At 31.9% G+C, this 18,261-nt stretch overlaps 2 protein-coding genes across 2 annotated transcripts; both read right to left on the bottom strand.

The window, feature by feature from the left end:
• Positions 1–261: 261 nt before the first annotated feature.
• Positions 262–3,451, bottom strand: LOC113854176 (non-specific lipid-transfer protein 1-like). The gene is made up of 2 exons (XM_027485062.1): positions 3,105–3,451; positions 262–544 (listed from the first exon to the last, which is right to left on the bottom strand). Exons 1-2 carry the CDS (start codon positions 3,449–3,451, stop codon positions 262–264), a joined length of 630 nt encoding a protein of 209 aa, XP_027340863.1.
• Positions 3,452–16,689: 13,238 nt separating this feature from the next.
• Positions 16,690–17,150, bottom strand: LOC113854169 (non-specific lipid-transfer protein 1-like). The gene is made up of 2 exons (XM_027485053.1): positions 16,826–17,150; positions 16,690–16,733 (listed from the first exon to the last, which is right to left on the bottom strand). The coding sequence occupies exons 1-2, from the start codon at positions 17,148–17,150 to the stop codon at positions 16,690–16,692; spliced, it is 369 nt and encodes a 122-aa protein (XP_027340854.1).
• Positions 17,151–18,261: the final 1,111 nt, after the last annotated feature.

Here is an 18,261-nt window from a genome sequence, read left to right as displayed (position 1 = left end):
AACTCAATGTGTCAATATTCCACATATAATTGAATGAACAAATACATAGTTTCAAATAGATTCTAGTTTATATTGTATTACATATATTTTATTTTTCCAACGTTGTTATTGTTGCTGAAGCTTTCTCGCGATCCATACTGGTAAGAACATTATGGAATCCTGTACACATAATAAAAAAATGTTAAGAATAATTATAAAAGTATAAGTAAATGTGCATGCATTTGTGAAGAGAAAATAGAAGAATGATAGATAGAGATTAATTTACGTGTTGCAATCGACTGATGGGTCAATAGGAAAAGGAAGAGTAATTTTGCAAAGTTGAGGGAGTTGTTTTGCTTTCTGAGGATTGACACCAATTTGGGAAGCAGCGTTCTTAATGCATTTGCACAAATCCCTTCGAAATTGAGTGGTGTCGCCCAGTTGAATAATACCGGTTAGTCCTGCACAACACGAAGCTGATATTTCTGCAGAACCAACCAAATATGGTTGACAAGGAGTAAACAACGGTAGAGCCTCCTTGCATACGCTGTCATCAGTTTGGCTTCTGGAAAATGTTGATAGCATCAAACATAAAGCCATCATAGGCACAACAAGATTCATCATCTTCATCATTTTGTTCGAATGTGTATGTATTTTTCTTTAGAGTTTCAAGTTGTGATGACCCCTAAGAAGCATGATTGAATTTATAGCTAAGTTGTCATTTGTTGTATGGTAAAGGGTAAATGCATAATAATTTCTTTCCTTTTATTTGTTGGGCTGAAATTAAATTTTATTTTCCTGACATGCTCAAAGTTATCCATTTCTACAACATTTCTTATATATTTGGAAGAAAATTTGCTTTCATAATTACATTAATATTAATTTATTAATAATATTTATTCTTACAATAATGGTTTAATTTAAATCAGTTAAATGCATTTATCTCTAATTTACAGTTTTGATATATTAGATACAATATTTAAAGTGTTTTGAATGATGTAATTTAAATCAATTAAATACATTTATTTCTAATTTACAGTTTTGATATATTCAAAATCTGCAACGTTTAAAATATTTTTAAATTTTAATATTAATATTTATTTTAAATTTTACTGCTGGAAACTAATAGCTAAGTTGTCATTTGTTGTATGGTAAAGGGTAAATGCATAATAATTTTCTTTCCTTTTATTTGTTGGGCTGAAATTAAATTTTATTTTCCTTACATGCTCAAAGCTATCCATTTCTACAACATTTCTTATTTATTTGGAAGAAAATTTGCTTTCATAACTGTATTAATATTAATTTATTAATAATATTTATTATTTATTCTTGCAATAATGATTTAATTCAAATTAATTAAATGTATTTATCTTTAATTTACAGTTTTGATACATTTGAGAGGTGCAACATTTAAGGCATTTTGAATGATGTAATTCAAATCAATTAAATACATTTATCTCTAATTTCCAGTTTTGATATATTCAAAATGTGCAACACTTAAAATAGTTTTGAATTTTAATATTAATATTTATTTTAAATTTTACTATTGGAAACTAATAGCTGATAAATTAAGAAATTTTTTTAAAATTTAAATTAATTTTACTATAAAATAAAAAAATATCTTTTTTAATTTATATTAAGTTTATTATAATAATAAAAACTTTCTTTTTAAATTAATATCAATATGAAAAAAATAACTTTATAAAGTTAATATTATATTACTTTTTTCGAAATAATTAATATTTTTATTTGTAATAAGATTAATATATACTAATTAATTTTAAACTTTAAAATAATTTAAACATTATCATAAAAATTTTATAAAGTTATTTTTTTATTTTATAATTAATAATTATAATATTATATTATGACACAATAACTTATCCGTGTCTTTCATTGTATTTTTCAAATTTTAAAGTAAGAAAGAAATTATATTTTATTTGGTATATACAGGAAAATTATTGGTTGTTTGTTTAAAATAAAATTCTTTCAAAATGACACATACTATTTCAATGTTTTCTGAAATACGACCTGAGAAAGTGGATTGAAGGATAATGGTTCGAATAATTCATTTTAGTTTTCTTATGAGTTTAAAAATAAAAGTCAAATCTACAGGATAAACATGATTTTAGTTGATAAAAAAGTGAAGCTATTAAATTTTTTTAGTCAAAGTGCATAATTTTTTTTATTATTTAATTCCTTCATCTTCTCTCATTATTTTAGAATTCAAGAATTCATTACATTATTAGGAATGATATTATATCAGGTTATAAAAAATTACTCAATGAAGAAAGTGTGTATATCATGAAAAATTATATATTAATTACTCTTAAACAGAATATGTAAACCACTAAACACAAATGAAAATAAAATTTGATAGCAACCATAGCGTTTCATAGGTCAAATGTGATATATATATATATAGTTTTAAAATTTTGCTCACTTTCATTTATTTAGATTTTATAATACACAAATTTTTTTTTCTATATTTATCTACTTTCACTTATTTTAAATCATATCACATTAATACTTGTATCTTCTAAATAGAGAAATTATTTAAATTATAATAAGGGTGTTACATATTCTATTCTCTTGTATCCATAGAACAATCATAACCTTTGATTTAGTAGTAAAGTTAGTGGCAGATTTGAAAAAACATAAATATCCTTTAATATACTTCTTTAAGTTTAGAGTACCTCAGCAAACATTATTTTAAAAATGCAGAAAAATTACAGTATGCTTATTGTAAACATTGTTAGGTTGATTTCTTCCATTTTTATAAATGTTGGATCCGTGCTTTGTTCAATGAATCCTAAGAACGTATTACTAATTAATAAAGTTTCAATGAAAAATTGCATACAAAAACTCAATGTGTCTATATTCCACATATAATTGAATGAACAAATACATAGTTTCAAATAGATTCTAGTTTATATTGTATTACATATGTTTTATTTTCCCAACGTTGTTATTGTTGCTCAGGCTTTCTCGCGATCCGTACTCGTAAAAGTATTATGGAATTCTGTAGACATAATAAGAAAATGTTAAAGAATAAGTATAAAATTAAAAGTAAATGTGCATGTATTTGTGAAGAGAAAATAGAAGAATGATAGACAGAGATTTACGTGTTGCAATCAATGGATGGGTCAATAGGAAATGGAAGAGTAATGTTGCAAAGTTGAGGGAGTTGTTTTGCTTTCTCAGGATTGACGCCAATTTGGGAAGCAGCGTTCTTAATGCATTTGCACACATCCCTTCGAACTTGAGTGGTGTTGGCCCTTTGAAAAATGGTGTTTACTCCTTCACAACAAGTAGATGATACTTCTGCAGAACCCACCAAATATGGTTGACAAGGAGTCAACAGCGGTAGAGCCTCGTTGCATGTGATGTCATCAATTTGGCTTCTGGAAATTGTTGATAGCGACAAACATAAAGTCATCATAGGCACCAAAAGATTCATCATTTTCACCATTTTCCTTCCAATGTGTTTCTATCTTCTTTGGAGTTTGAAGTTGTGACGACCCCTAAGAAGCATGATTGAATTTATAGCTAAGTTGTCATTTTGTTGTATGGTAAAGGGTAAATGCATAATAATTTTCTTTCATTTTATTTGTTGGGCTGAAATTAAATTTTATTTTCCTTACATGCTCAAACTTATCCATTTGTGCAACATTTCTTATTTATTAGTTCAAACATTATTTTTGTAAAGTCATTTGTTTTGAAAGTTGGTCAAATTGACTGCTGCGAGTTCCAATGATTTAATAATTTGACCATAAAAGAATTGGTTCATATGTATAAATGGGCTAATTGTTGAGCTCAAATGCGGAATAACTTGGACGTGTAAATTAAAATTCTGACGTAAACTGGCGAGCAATAATTCAGACCTAATAAATAGATCTAGCAGCGCAACGGTGTAACTTGTAAAGTGTGCACTGAAATACTTCCCAAGAAAGAGAGGTGGATCACAACGGATCACTTAAATACCAGGTCTTTCCTTAGCCAGAATCTTTCCAGTTACAACACTAATACAAATACACACTTCTCCAGCAATCCAACAATCAGCCACGGAAGGATAATAAAAATAATTCTTTTCTGATGTGGAAGATCAGACTAAACTGCAACCACAGAGCATACTAAGAATTATTTTTAACTGAATAAAATAAGCAGATAAAGAACACCACTATTTAACGTGGAAAAACCTCCAATGTGGAGGAAAAACCACGGGACAAACTCCGAAAAATATTCCACTATATCTCAGGATATTTACAATATCCTTTCAACACTCTATCACACAAGAGGTGTAAAATATAGTGTACACAGTGAGACCCACTCCTATTCAAATATTACAAATTTTGTAATACCAAGAAGAAATAGAGATGATACCCACCCCAGTGTATTTTTCTCACACTCTTAGGATTTACTCAACACTCTATTTTTTTTTTCTCTCACAAACACTCACAATGCTTGATGAAATCTTGTGTGTGTTGCTGCTTGTGCTTCCTTCAATTTCATTTCACGGCTATTTATAGCCAAATAAAGTTACTATTCATTTAATAAAATATTATTAATTGTTTATGAAGTCAAAAAAGGGGGCACCGAAATTGAAAATGTGCTGGACCTCACAATTCTCCCCCTCCAGCACAAAGGTGCACTCTTGGAATCTTCACATGCGATCTATGCCAATCAGCTTGGCACACTGTTGATGTTTTTCTCGTGCAACAACTTTCGTCATCATATCAGCAGGATTTTTATCCGTATGAATCTTATCTAGCTTGAATTCTTGTTCTTCCACTGCCTGACGCAGCCAATGATATCTGATATCAATGTGCTTCGTACGAGAGTGATACATCGCATTCTTACTTAAATCCAATGCGCTTTGGCTATCACAATGGATAACGTACCTTTTCTGCTCAATTCCCAGTTGTTGAAGAAACCTCTTCAACCAAAGCATTTCCTTTCCTGCTTCAGTCATGGCAGCATACTCAGCTTCAGTAGTTGACAAGGCCACACATTTCTGCAATTTGGATTGCCAAGATATAGCTCCCCCTGCAAAGGTAAACACAAGTCCTGAAGTAGATTTTCTACTATCCAGGTCACCTGCCATATCTGCATCTGTGTATCCTTCAAGAACTGGGTTAGGTATTCCAAAGCTCAAGCACATATTAGAACTACCTTTCAGATATCTCAAGATCCACTTCACTGCTTCCCAATGCTCTTTTCCAGGATTGGAAAGATACCTGCTAACAACTCCGACCGCATGAGCTATATCCGGCCTCGTACAAACCATGGCATACATCAAACTCCCGACTGCTGAGGAGTATGGAATACCCGCCATAGCTTCTTTTTCTTCTTGACTTGTGGGACAACTTCTTTTGCTGAGTTTGAAGTGATTTGCCAACGGTGTACTAACTGGTTTAGCCGTCTTCATGTTGAATCTGTCCAGAATCCGATTCACATACCGTTCCTGCGATAACCACAACCTTCTGGATTTTCGGTCTCGCATGATCTGCATGCCCAAAATTTGTTTTGCAGGGCCCAGATCTTTCATATCAAAAAACTTTGACAATTCTTTCTTCAAATCACCAATCAGCTTCACATCTTGTCCCACTATCAACATATCATCTACATACAACAGAAGGATAATGAATTTATCACCTGGACATGTCTTGACAAATACACAATGATCTGCATCAGTCTTGGCATATCCATGACTCGTCATGAACGAGTCAAATTTCTTATACCACTGTCTTGGAGCCTGTTTCAATCCATACAAGCTCTTCTTCAATCTGCAAACCATGTGTTTCTTTCCAGTTTCCTCAAAACCTTCTGGTTGCTCCATGTAGATTTCTTCATCAAGGTCTCCATGAAGAAACGCAGTCTTCACATCTAGTTGTTCAAGCTCCAGATCCAAGCTAGCCACCAATCCGAGTATAACTCGAATAGAGCTCATCTTCACAACTGGAGAGAAAATTTCATCAAAATCTATTCCTCGCTTTTGTCCAAAACCTTTTACAACTAAGCGAGCCTTGTACTTCAACAGCTTGTCACCATCTTTCTTAAGCTTGAACACCCACTTATTTTTCAAGGCTTTTCTGCCTTTAGGGAGCTTGACTAACTCATAAGTATCATTCTTCACCAGAGAATCCATTTCTTCTTGCATGGCTTTCATCCACTGGGATTTATCCTTATGAGTCTGAACTTCTTCAAAGTTTTCTGGCTCCCCCTCTTCAGTGATGGTAATATACGTCGAACTAGGGTACTTTGTAGATGGCTGGTGTGGTCTTCTTGATTTCCGAGGCTGAGGTGGAGCTTCTGGGTTTTCTTGCTCAACACCTTCATCATCACCATCTTCTATTGCTGGCTCATTATCAACCCTAAGTTCTTCATCACACTCTCCCCCTACTGTGGCATTTTTAGGAGGAACAATTGGTGTAAGATCAACCTTACCACCTGGTTCTCTGATTTTTGGTGAAGCAGAATCCAACATAGTTTCTTGCTCATGGAACACTACATCTCTGCTTCTAATAACTTTCCTATTTTCTGGATCCCATAACCTGTAGCCAAATTCCTCATCTCCATAGCCCAGAAATATGCAAGGAATGGCTCTATCATCAAGTTTTTGTCTCTGTTCCTTATTCACATGAGCAAAAGCTTTGCATCCAAACACTTTCAAATGAGAGTATTTAACATCATGTCCGGACCATACTCTCTCAGGGATATCAAAGCCCAAAGGAACAGATGGAGATCGATTAATCAGGTAGCTTGCCGTTAGAACAGCTTCACCCCAGAATGGCTTAGGCAGTTTTGCCATTCTTAACATGCATCTTACTTTCTCCATAATGGTTCTGTTGATTCGTTCGGCCACACCATTATGTTGTGGGGTTCCAGGTACCGTCTTCTCATGCCTGATGCCATGCTCAGCACAATAATTCTTGAATTCATGGGAAGTATATTCACCCCCATTATCCGTGCGAAGACACTTCAAAGGTTTACCAGCCTGTCTCTCTACCATTGCATGAAACCTTTTAAAGCATTGAAAAACTTGGTCCTTCGTTCTTAAGAAGTACACCCACAATTTTCGTGAAGCATCATCGATAAACGTCACGTAATATCTGCTACCACCAAGACTCTCCACTTCCATGGGTCCACATACATCAGAATGAACCATCTCCAAAATATTCTCTTTCAGCTTTGACGTTTTGCTGAAAGACACTCTATGATGCTTGCCGAATAAACAGTGATCACAAGGATTCAACTTTGTATTTTTGGCAAACGGGATAAGGGACTTTCTTGCCAAAATCTGCAATCCTTTTTCACTTATATGAGCCAATCTTTTGTGCCACAAATTTGGCGAAGCATCATCCTCGACTGCATTCAATCCTCCCTTGATCAGCTTTACTTGAGTTTTATACAACGTTAAATTTACTGTGCCTCTAGCAACCAACAACGATCCTTTGGTAAGCCTCCACTTGCCGTTACCAAAATGGCTGTCGTAATCAGCTAGATCCAAAGCATGCACAGAGATCAAATTCAGATGTAGATCTGGCACATGACGCACATCTTTTAGTGTTATTGTGCATCCTGTATTGGTTTGAATGCACACATCACCAATTCCCACAATATCTGCGATACTGCTATTGCCCATCTTTACTTTACCAAAGTCTCCTGCTTTGTACACAGTAAAGAATTCCTTGTGAGAAGTTGCATGATAAGATGCTGCTGAGTCAATGACCCATTCATCACATGAGTCTGTAACTTGACACTCTTCTTCTTCTTCAACAGAGAGTACTACCACATCCCCAGTTGTCACAGGGGATGCAGTATTTTCATCGTCATCCGATCTAGAGTTTCGTCGGTCTTTCTTCTCTCTGTTCTTCCAGGCTTTACAGTTTCTTTTTATGTGCCCTTCTTCACCGCAGTGGTAACACTTGAATTTTCTTCTGGGCTGAGACTGTGACTTATCTCTTGATTTGTTACTTCGTCCTCTACTCTTACTTCTCCCCCTGTTCTCTGTGACAAGGGCATGAGAACTGCTTGCCCCAGAGTCTTTTCTCCTTATTTCTTCATTAAACATGCTGTCTTTGACTTGAGACAAAGTCAGTTTTCCTTCAGGAGCAGAGTTGCTTAATGACACCACCAGAGTCTCCCAGCTGTCTGGTAAAGAACTCAAAAGTAACAGCGCCTGCAATTCTTCATCAAGTTTTATCTCCATGGTAACTAGCTGGTTTACCATGTGTTGGAAATCATTCAAGTGTTCTGCAACTGATCTTCCATCTCGATATTTTAAATTCACCAGCTTCCGAATAACAAAAGCTTTGTTTTGTGCAGTCTTCCTCTGATACATTTGTTCAATTTTGTTCCACAGAGTCTGGGCATTCGTCTCTGTGGCAACATGGTGGAATATGCTGATATCCACCCACTGCCTAATTAAACTGACGGCCTTCCGGTGTATCTTTTTCCAATCCTCATCCTTCACGTCTTCTGGCTTTTGATCTCCCTTTTCCACAGGATCATACAGGTCCTTGTAGAAAAGTATGTCCTCCATTTTCGGCTTCCAAATAGAGTAGTTTGTTGCTGTTAGCTTCACCATGGTACCTACGTTCTCTTCCATTTAATTTACACTCGGTGATACAGAGCCCAACTTAAGCTCTGATACCACTTGTTGAGCTCAAATGCGGAATAACTTGGACGTGTAAATTAAAATTCTGACGTAAACTGGCGAGCAATAATTCAGACCTAATAAATAGATCTAGCAGCGCAACGGTGTAACTTGTAAAGTGTGCACTGAAATACTTCCCAGGAAAGAGAGGTGGATCACAACGGATCACTTAAATACCAGGTCTTTCCTTAGCCAGAATCTTTCCAGTTACAACACTAATACAAATACACACTTCTCCAGCAATCCAACAATCAGCCACGGAAGGATAACAAAAATAATTCTTTTCTGATGTGGAAGATCAGACTAAACTGCAACCACAGAGCATACTAAGAATTATTTTTAACTGAATAAAATAAGCAGATAAAGAACACCACTATTTAACGTGGAAAAACCTCCAATGTGGAGGAAAAACCACGGGACAAACTCCGAAAAATATTCCACTATATCTCAGGATATTTACAATATCCTTTCAACACTCTATCACACAAGAGGTGTAAAATATAGTGTACACAGTGAGACCCACTCCTATTCAAATATTACAAATTTTGTAATACCAAGAAGAAATAGAGATGATACCCACCCCAGTGTATTTTTCTCACACTCTTAGGATTTACTCAACACTCTATTTTTTTTTTTCTCTCACAAACACTCACAATGCTTGATGAAATCTTGTGTGTGTTGCTGCTTGTGCTTCCTTCAATTTCATTTCACGGCTATTTATAGCCAAATAAAGTTACTATTCATTTAATAAAATATTATTAATTGTTTATGAAGTCAAAAAAGGGGGCACCGAAATTGAAAATGTGCTGGACCTCACACTAATGAAGGTAATTAAACTAATTATGGAAACAGATAAATTTATAAGATTATGCGAATAACAATTAATTAAGATTAAGTCAAATAAAATAACACATTTTAAAACTACTAAACTTCTAATTGGAAAATTAGAATGATTAATAAAATGTGGATAACCTGGTAGTTTATTTTGTTTTTCACTAGTAATGTTGTTTCAACCTTAGAATTGAAGATTAAGATAAAAAACTATATTTTAAAACTATAAAACTTCGATTTTCATTAATGATGTTAAACTTTAGAAACGAAGTTTTACAACATTTTAGTTATTTTTTTATTACAACAAAATTTTTAAAAAAATGTTACGGTAAAAAATTAAATGTCGTTTTATTTTTAGTCAAAAGTTTTTTCTTTAGTATATTAACTTTTTCAATTTTTTTACAAAAGGAAAGGCATTAAGCAAGTAGAATAAAGAAAATTCCTTTCAAATAATTTTATTTTGATTATATCTATTACAATAGGCTGACAAAACAGGCTACCAACATCATTTGGGTTGGCCTGTTGTTGCTGAAAGTAGGCTTGGGTCAGATCGAAAAAACTTAATTGGATCAAGTTCATTTTTTTATATTTAATTTAGACTAAAAAATTTTAGTCTATCCTACATTTTTAGGGTCCATTTATGTCAACTCAACTAGGAAGACCTACTTTATAAGTTTCAACATGAATAAAAAAGGATAATTTTTGTCAATTTTTTAGTAGACCTATTATGCCTACACAACTCGTCAAGTTCACTGCATCCGATGCATTGTCTGCTTTGAAACCGATGGACCTCAAGATTTTTCTTAGGAAACAGCTAAGTGGGTTAGAAAAGGTTTGTGTTAGGACTGTGCAGATATGACCAAATTGTCCTGACCCGTATGAAACTAAAGAATCCACCAAAACAAAACGGATTTCAACAGGTTTCAGATAAATAAAATATTTTTTTTGGGTTAAATTGGTTAAGAATAGTAAGTGGTGAAATTAAAATTGTGGAACCGTCAGAACCTACCACCAATCGAATGTGTGTTAAATTTAGGCTCAAATTCAGTTTCAATCACTAGGTTTTAGTTGAGAGATGTACAGCAAATTTGAACTTTTCTCTTTTTTCTTTAGTTCGTGTTTTCTGTTCCTCTCTTTGTTATCTTTTTACACTATTAGGATTTGGAAAATTCTTCCCTTTTCTGTCTCTCCTTCTTGCGACCACTATTTTTTTTGTCGCCTTACTACTCTTACTCGCTCTCTCAACCTTCACTTTCCTCTTTATAAGGTAAACATTTTTTAACTTTTTATTCTTTTGAGGTTAGGGTTAAGATTTTTATTTTTTAGTTTTTATTAATGTTATTTCATGTTTTTGTTGTTTCGTTTAATGAATTATTAAGTTTGTTGTGTTATTATGAGTGAGGAGTTTACTGTAACATCCTCGTTTTTATATTTATTATTATAGCATTGAATGTTAGTTATATTTGTGAAGTTATTTAAATTTTAGAGAGTTTAAATGATGTAAATTGCAGGGTATCTCATTGTAGCGAGATATCTCTCACTGTAGCGAGAAAGAACGTTCATAAATCAGACATTCTGATGCTCTTTCGCTGTAGCGAGGATACTCTCGTTATAGTTAGAATGACAGACAACAAAGTTTAATTCTGATGCTCCTGTTGTACGGAGAAATGGCTCGCCGTAGCGAGAATGTCGCGAGTTGTAACTCCTTATTTTCAATATTCAATAAATAATAATTTCGCAAATTCAGGATAATAAAAGTTTCATTTCAAATAAAGTTCTCAACCCATGATTTCATCAAATATTTCAAAATAAGAAAAAAGGGTTACAATCTTCATCAAATCACTACTATAGGACCCATTTAAATACATTATTTCCAAATTTATATCCTAGTCCTATAGCAGTTCCATCTACCCCTTTCACTGAGTTCGGTGCTGATCGTTTTGGTTTTCTAAAAAATGAATGCAAGGGTGAATACTCTACACTACCAAAACACACTCTCAATGTATCGCTGAACCATTCACAACACATTACAACGGCGTTAACACGCCCATTCACACATATTTCATTCACGCATGCAGTAATCATGCTTACACACATATATACACATATCCACAACATATATCTAAAAAATACACTCACACACACACACACGCACACACACACACACACACACACACATATATATATATAATTAATATTATAAAATTCGGGGCGTTACAAGTCTAGGGGTATTTTAGGGTTTTCAAGTTAGAAAACTTGGATTACAATCCAAGTTTCGAGCTCTCCCTTGTTCTCTCGACCTCTAACCCTCTCTTCTCAGAAAATCTCTCCAAAACCTCAACTTTATTTCAAATCCAAGCTTAGGAACTTCATCAATCAACTCCAAGTAAGTTCTTGGAGCTTTGTTTTCTCTTTTTGGGTGTTATCTAAGTTTTTCCTTTCTCAAAATGCTATTTTGTGATATCTAGGAAGATCTTGGTCCTTTCTTCTAAAACCCTTTCACAAAATCTCTTTCTCAACTTCGTCTCAAGGTAAGGAGGGCTTTATTTTATTATTTTAAGCATAATAATTATTTTGTAACCATGAGAGTACTTTATGTATGTGTTTTAATATGATTCTTATGATTGATTGACATTGAATTATTATAAAAAATAAGTTTGTCTGATTTTGGGTGTTAATGATATGTTCGAGTAGTCCGTTTGTTTGGAATTTAGTTCGGAAGTGCTTTACTAAGCACGATATCTTACTTGAATAACGAGTTTAGTACGAAAGGGAGTATGAGATAAGTGTAAGAAATTGAATGGTTCTAGTGTGAATAGTTAAAGAGATACACTAGGGGTATGGAGTCCGGAGACGATAGGAAATCTGGAGGAAATGTAGAGTGATGAGCAACATTCGCGCATGTGTACACATTCTTTCTGAGAGTGGATGGGCCATATGGCCTGACTATACCTTTGCTAAGGGGCCCGTTATGGTATACGTTGTATCCGTATGCATGGGCTAACCGACGACTATTTACCTAGTTGTGTAAGACCTTAAGAACTACTGGAGGTATCGTATAATTGTGATCACAGTGCACTGAATGTGCATATCCAAAAGAGAGCAACATAATAATAATGAATATGTATATGTCTAATATATTACTCTGAGATTTATGTTATTATGATTCCTTGTATTCCATGACCATGATTGTGTTGTTATGTTAGTCTTTAAAGTAATATTATGTTTTAAATGATAAGATAGATGTTCATCCTTACTGATAATTTCAGGGAACTAAGATGACGAATCTGCAGGGAAGAGTTAGGCTGGTAGATAGTTCTGTACACTTTAGATTAAATTACGTATTTAATGAATACCAGCGTGTAAATCATTTTAAATTTGCTGTATTGGTAAAGAATGACTCTAGGGTTTATGTCATGATAGAGATGGATTTTGCTTGTAGTATTCCATTTGACTTCCCTAGGAGTATGATACACCAAACCTTATGTGTATATATGTATAGGGGTACAGTTAGAACCCCAGCAGCCCTTACTTACTTATACACCTACCATGACCACGACTCTCTAGGAAGACCTACCCGTTGGACCTTTGAGCGTGTTAAGGGGACAAAGGTCAGAGTTGACTCTAGCGATGGGTATTTGGGATCTAATGACGACCTAGACTTTGAGGATCTAACCGAGATAGAGAGTTGGAATGCTAGAGATGAGTATAACTAAGGCTGCTCTAGGATTTTTTTTTTGGTAGTATTTGGTGTTGTAATTATTATTTTGATCTTTAAATACTCAAACATACAGTTTATAAATTAATATATTGTATTCTGAAGTTTATGTATAGCCTTTTTCTTTACTTTTGATTATGGTTGTTTCAGAAGTTTTATGCTATTGCACTATTCTATTAATTTAAATGGAAATATTTGATTAAATTGTAGTAATTACTTTTGGGAAAATTTTATGGTATCTGAATTTCATATTGAAAATGAATTGAAATGGAAAATTATTTATATATACTGAATTTGAAATAAGGACATTATAATAATGGTATCAGAGCAGACCTCTCTCCTAGTACAGTGTGGGTCAAGGACGAACCACGCGGAAGCTGGTGGGCATGTGACACCCAGGTACTAGGCGAGGGCGAAGAGTGATCGCCGATGCAATGTGGCATGGACAAAGAGCGACTACCTGGCAGGTTTCCGGTGGTAAGGGACACATGATGAATTGAACTTACATCAGAATGAGATGAGGATCTAGAGATTGTGTATATAGTTAAGGATAGGCACTAGGCGAGGGCGGAGAGTGATCGCCGATGCAATGTGGCATGGACAATGAGCGACTACCTGACATGTTTCCGGTGGTAAGGGACACATGAATGAATTAAACTTACATCAGAATGAGAGGGGGATCCAGAGACTATTTATACAGTTAAGGATAGCTTAAAGGAATTGATTAGGACTACCTATACCAACAAAATGTATTTACTTTTCGGTTGCCTATCACTTGGAGCAATTATGGGATGAATGACCTTCTGGGAACTTCCCGTGAACTGTGCGAGTGAGGACAAAGTATACTAAAAAGTCTCGTGTTAGTTTGTGAGGACAGTCGTCAGTCCCAAATAAGTTGTCGGGCTGTTACATTTAGTTTTTTTTTGTGCATCTACGCTATTTTACTATAGTTTCGTTTCTTATTTTATTATCATTTTATTTTTTCTCAATTAGAATGAATATGATTATGCCCTGTTGTCATTTTTTATTTTTATTTTTTTTGATATTAAACAGGGTCAAAGGACCTAACAAAAAGAAATTAAACTATAGATTTAGGATGTCACACATCATATTTTATTTTTTTATCTTTTTGTTTCTTCTCAATTAGTAAGAATATGATTATAATATGATTATGTCCTGTTATATATTTTTATTACAATATGAATATGAGTTTGTTATATATGAGTTGTTATAATTTACCTGTTAAATAATTTTTTATTTCCAATGAAAAATTATAATTTTCTTGTTATACACATTTACTTTCGGTAAAGGTTTTGTGACTGTTTATTTTTTATTCAATTATTTTATTTTATAATTTACTTTTATTAAGATTATTTTTTAAATAAACTTTTATTTTGACAAAATAATTTTTGATTAAACACACACACACACACACACACATATATATATATATATATATATATATATATATATATATGAAAAGAGACTACAAATATAAAAAAGACACAATATAATAGTAAAAAGTATAAATTTACAAAAAGAAAAGGTATCTTGATAAATATAAATATACAATAATTTTATAAGACCAGTGTGTATTGTAGTGCAAATTGAGAGCAACACATACCTCTTTAAACTATGCATATTACTTTATTTTTTCCTCATTATTCAAAATATAATAAATTTTTATTTTCTAAATAAGTATGCCAAAAGCAATTTAAATTATTAATTTTCCTAGAATCAAGGCAGCTCCTTGTGCACAACTCTATTATGCACCTTATAAACCAGAAATGTTCAAAAGAAAGCCTTCACATAATAAAGTGTATTAAAACAAAAATATTAATGAAAACCTTTTTTTTTTTTGCAAAAATTATCAAATTAAAGCTTTGAAAGATAAAAAGTTTTTTTTTTTTAATTTAGTCCCTTAAAAAAATATTAAAATTAGTTTCTAAATATAATATGTAAAAATAAAGAATCATCAACAATGTACACAAAAATACAATATTATTTCTTTTATTCATTTTATTGTGCAATATTCTTGATTGATATAGTTTGAGACACAGTACCATGTTGCATTTAACATACAACTTTATCATTTTTTGATAATTAATAAAAAAATTCTAACAAAAGAATTAAAATTACGTATTTAGGAACATATTTTATTTTTTTATTTTATATTAAACCAAGTTAAAAAAACACTTCCTATATTTGAGAACTAATTTAAAATTTTAATTTGTTTTTGTTTTAAGAGAAAATAGAATTCATTAAAGTCTTTTACATAAGTATAAAAATATTCATGTTTTCTTCATAAATAAATGGACGTGAGAAATGCACTAACTTTAAATATAATCAATTTACGCCCATCACTTATTGAAATCAAGAAAAAATTACAACTAAATAAACCAATGCATTTTTCAAGTCTCTGCTAAGGTTATTAAGAATAGAATTTTGTAAAACCAGCGTAAATGTCATATAACTAACCATAAGAAAAAAAAAAGTGATAACAAAGATAAAAGTCTCCAACAATATTACTTCACCATTGATTTAATGGAAGAATCATATCGTAATAGTTAAAATAATTTTTAAAAAGTTATATGATATTTAGAACTTATTCCATTAAATAGAGTTCTTTCTAAATGAAAAATCAATAAAATTTTATCACCCTAGCTACATGGTCAAACTTAAAGAAATCATTCCTTGCTATATTTTGTTTCAACTCAATTTAGTTTATCTCTTCATCTTTTGTAGCATCTGGAACATAAGATCTAAAATTTTTCACCAGATGATTAGCAATGCCTTGTTCAGTTGCAATTAGATGATTGGAAAAATATGCTTCCTATGTGCTTAACACGATTCAAAGATTATATCATATATTATTTTGTGCTCTCTTATGATCGTATAACAATTTCTTGGATACTTTGGTACTTAATCTCATTGAAATCGAATTTTAAACAGACAAAATTGTACTGGTTTTTATTTGTATCACATTTGATGGGATTAACCATTTTGTGCATTGCCAAATTCATATACATACTATATGTATAGGCTATCAAAATGCTTGCAAATAATTTAATGCCCGTGATTTTTTTACAGTAAAATAGTATGATTGTGAACTGTTATACTAAAGTATAATAAAACTAACAGAAAAAAAATGCATAAATTTAAAATTAATTAACCTTTATCCTTAAACTAATTTCAATGCACAATATAATTGAATAGTTAGATTAATTAAAGTTTAAATTTAAAATATTGTAAAAATTATAGTATGCTGATTGTAAACGTTCTTAGGTCCATGTGTTTCCATTTTTCAAGTGTTGGATTCATGCTTTGCTGAATGAATCCTAAAAATGTATGACAAATTAATAAAGTTTGAATGAAAATTGCATACTAAAACTCAATGGAAGATATATTCCACGCATTATTTAGTAAAGAAATACATAGGTTCTTATAGATTCTAATTTATTTTATATTACATGATTGATTTATTCGACGTTGTTATTGTTGTTCAAGCTTTCTGCTGATCCGTAAACGTAAAAATATCATGGAATCCTGCAAAAAAAGGTTAAGAATAATGATAAATTATAGACAAATGTGCATGCATTTGTAAAGGTAAAAAGAAAGAACGATAGATAGGGATTTACGTGCTGCAAATGGAAGATTAATATGACAAAGTTGAGGGAGTTGTTTTGCGTTGTCAGGATTGATACCAATATCGGAAACAAATTTCTTAATGCAATTGCACAAATCCCTTCGAACTAGAGTGGTGTCGGCCATTTGAATAATACCGGCTACTCCTGCACAACACGAAGCTGATATTTCTGCAGAACCCACCAAATATGGTTGACAAGGATTAAATAACGGTAGAGCCTCGCTGCATATGATGTCAACAATTTGGGTTGTAGAAAATGTTGAGGGCAACAAACATAAAGTCATCATAGGCACAAAAAGATTCATAACCTTCATCATTTTGTTCGAATGTGTATGATGACCCCTAAGAAGCATGATTGAATTTATAGCTAAAAATTGTCATTTTGTTGTATGATAAAGGGTAAGTGCATTGTAATTTTCTTTTTAACTTTAACTTCTGCGTTTCAATTTTGACAATGTTAGTATTAAAGTTGGTTCATATGTGAATGGAATAATGAAGATTTAAACTAATTTTGAAAATAGATAAATTTATAAGAGTACGAGAAGAGTAATTAATTCAAGATTAGGAAAAGATAATATATATTTTAAAACTACAAAACTTCTCATTAGAAAATGAGAAAAGTTGATAAAATGTAGATAGGGTTTCTATTTTAATTTTCTTTAATGATATCTACAACATTATAATATTAGATAAATAAAAATAACACTTTATTTTTGCCTTACATACAACACTTTACTAAGAATGTGCATGAAAACAAAATATTTTCTCTTTACGTCACTTTATTATAGTAAAGTAATTTGCTTGGGACGTTTGTTAAACAATTAATCAGTTGTTCTTTTAAACTTTAACTTGTGAGTTTCAATTTTGACAATGTTACCATTAAAGTTGGTTCATATGTGAATGGAATAATGAAGATAATTAAACTAATTTTGAAAATACATAAATTTATAAGAGTACGAGAAGAGTAATTAAGTCAAGATTAGGAAAAGATAATATATATTTTAAAACTACAAAACTTCTCATCAGAAAATGAGAAAAGTTGATAAAATGTAGATAGACTTTCTATTTTAATTTTATTTAATGATTTTTTACAGCATTATAATATAAGATAACTAAAAATAACACTTTATTTTTGCCTTTCACATAACACTTTACTAAGAATGTGCATGAAAACAAAATATTTTCTCTTTACGTCACTTTATTGTGTAATAGTTTTAATTAATATAGTTTGAAAAGCATTAGCATATCATATTGCATTTAACATTCAACTTTATTATCTCCATGAGAATTACTAAATAAATTTTAGTAAAATGAATGACAAATCATGTATGCCTTTTACTCCGCTTGCTTTCGCTGAAGAAAAAAATCTATTAAAAAATCGCAATACCCTCTCAAATCTCTTGTCGATGAAGAAAAAATATTTGTGGT

This window comes from Abrus precatorius, unplaced genomic scaffold (assembly GCF_003935025.1).
Source record: "Abrus precatorius isolate BTA unplaced genomic scaffold, Abrus_2018 Scaffold11, whole genome shotgun sequence".
Lineage (NCBI taxonomy): Eukaryota > Viridiplantae > Streptophyta > Magnoliopsida > Fabales > Fabaceae > Abrus > Abrus precatorius.
This window is presented reverse-complemented; position numbering and strand designations above follow the sequence as displayed.

What these genes read in the sequence shown, in the direction of transcription:
- LOC113854169 (XM_027485053.1), bottom strand. Translation starts at nt 17,150, where the DNA reads ATGATGAAGGTTATGAATCTTTTTGTGCCTATGATGACTTTATGTTTG. An exon ending in TAATCTTCCATTTGCAGCAC is followed by an intron (nt 16,734 to 16,825) that starts GTAAATCCCTAT and finishes CTTTTTTTGCAG; the next exon opens with GATTCCATGATATTTTTACG.
- LOC113854176 (XM_027485062.1), bottom strand. Translation starts at nt 3,451, where the DNA reads ATGGTGAAAATGATGAATCTTTTGGTGCCTATGATGACTTTATGTTTG. An exon ending in CCATCCATTGATTGCAACAC is followed by an intron (nt 545 to 3,104) that starts GTAAATCTCTGT and finishes AACATTTTCCAG; the next exon opens with AAGCCAAACTGATGACAGCG.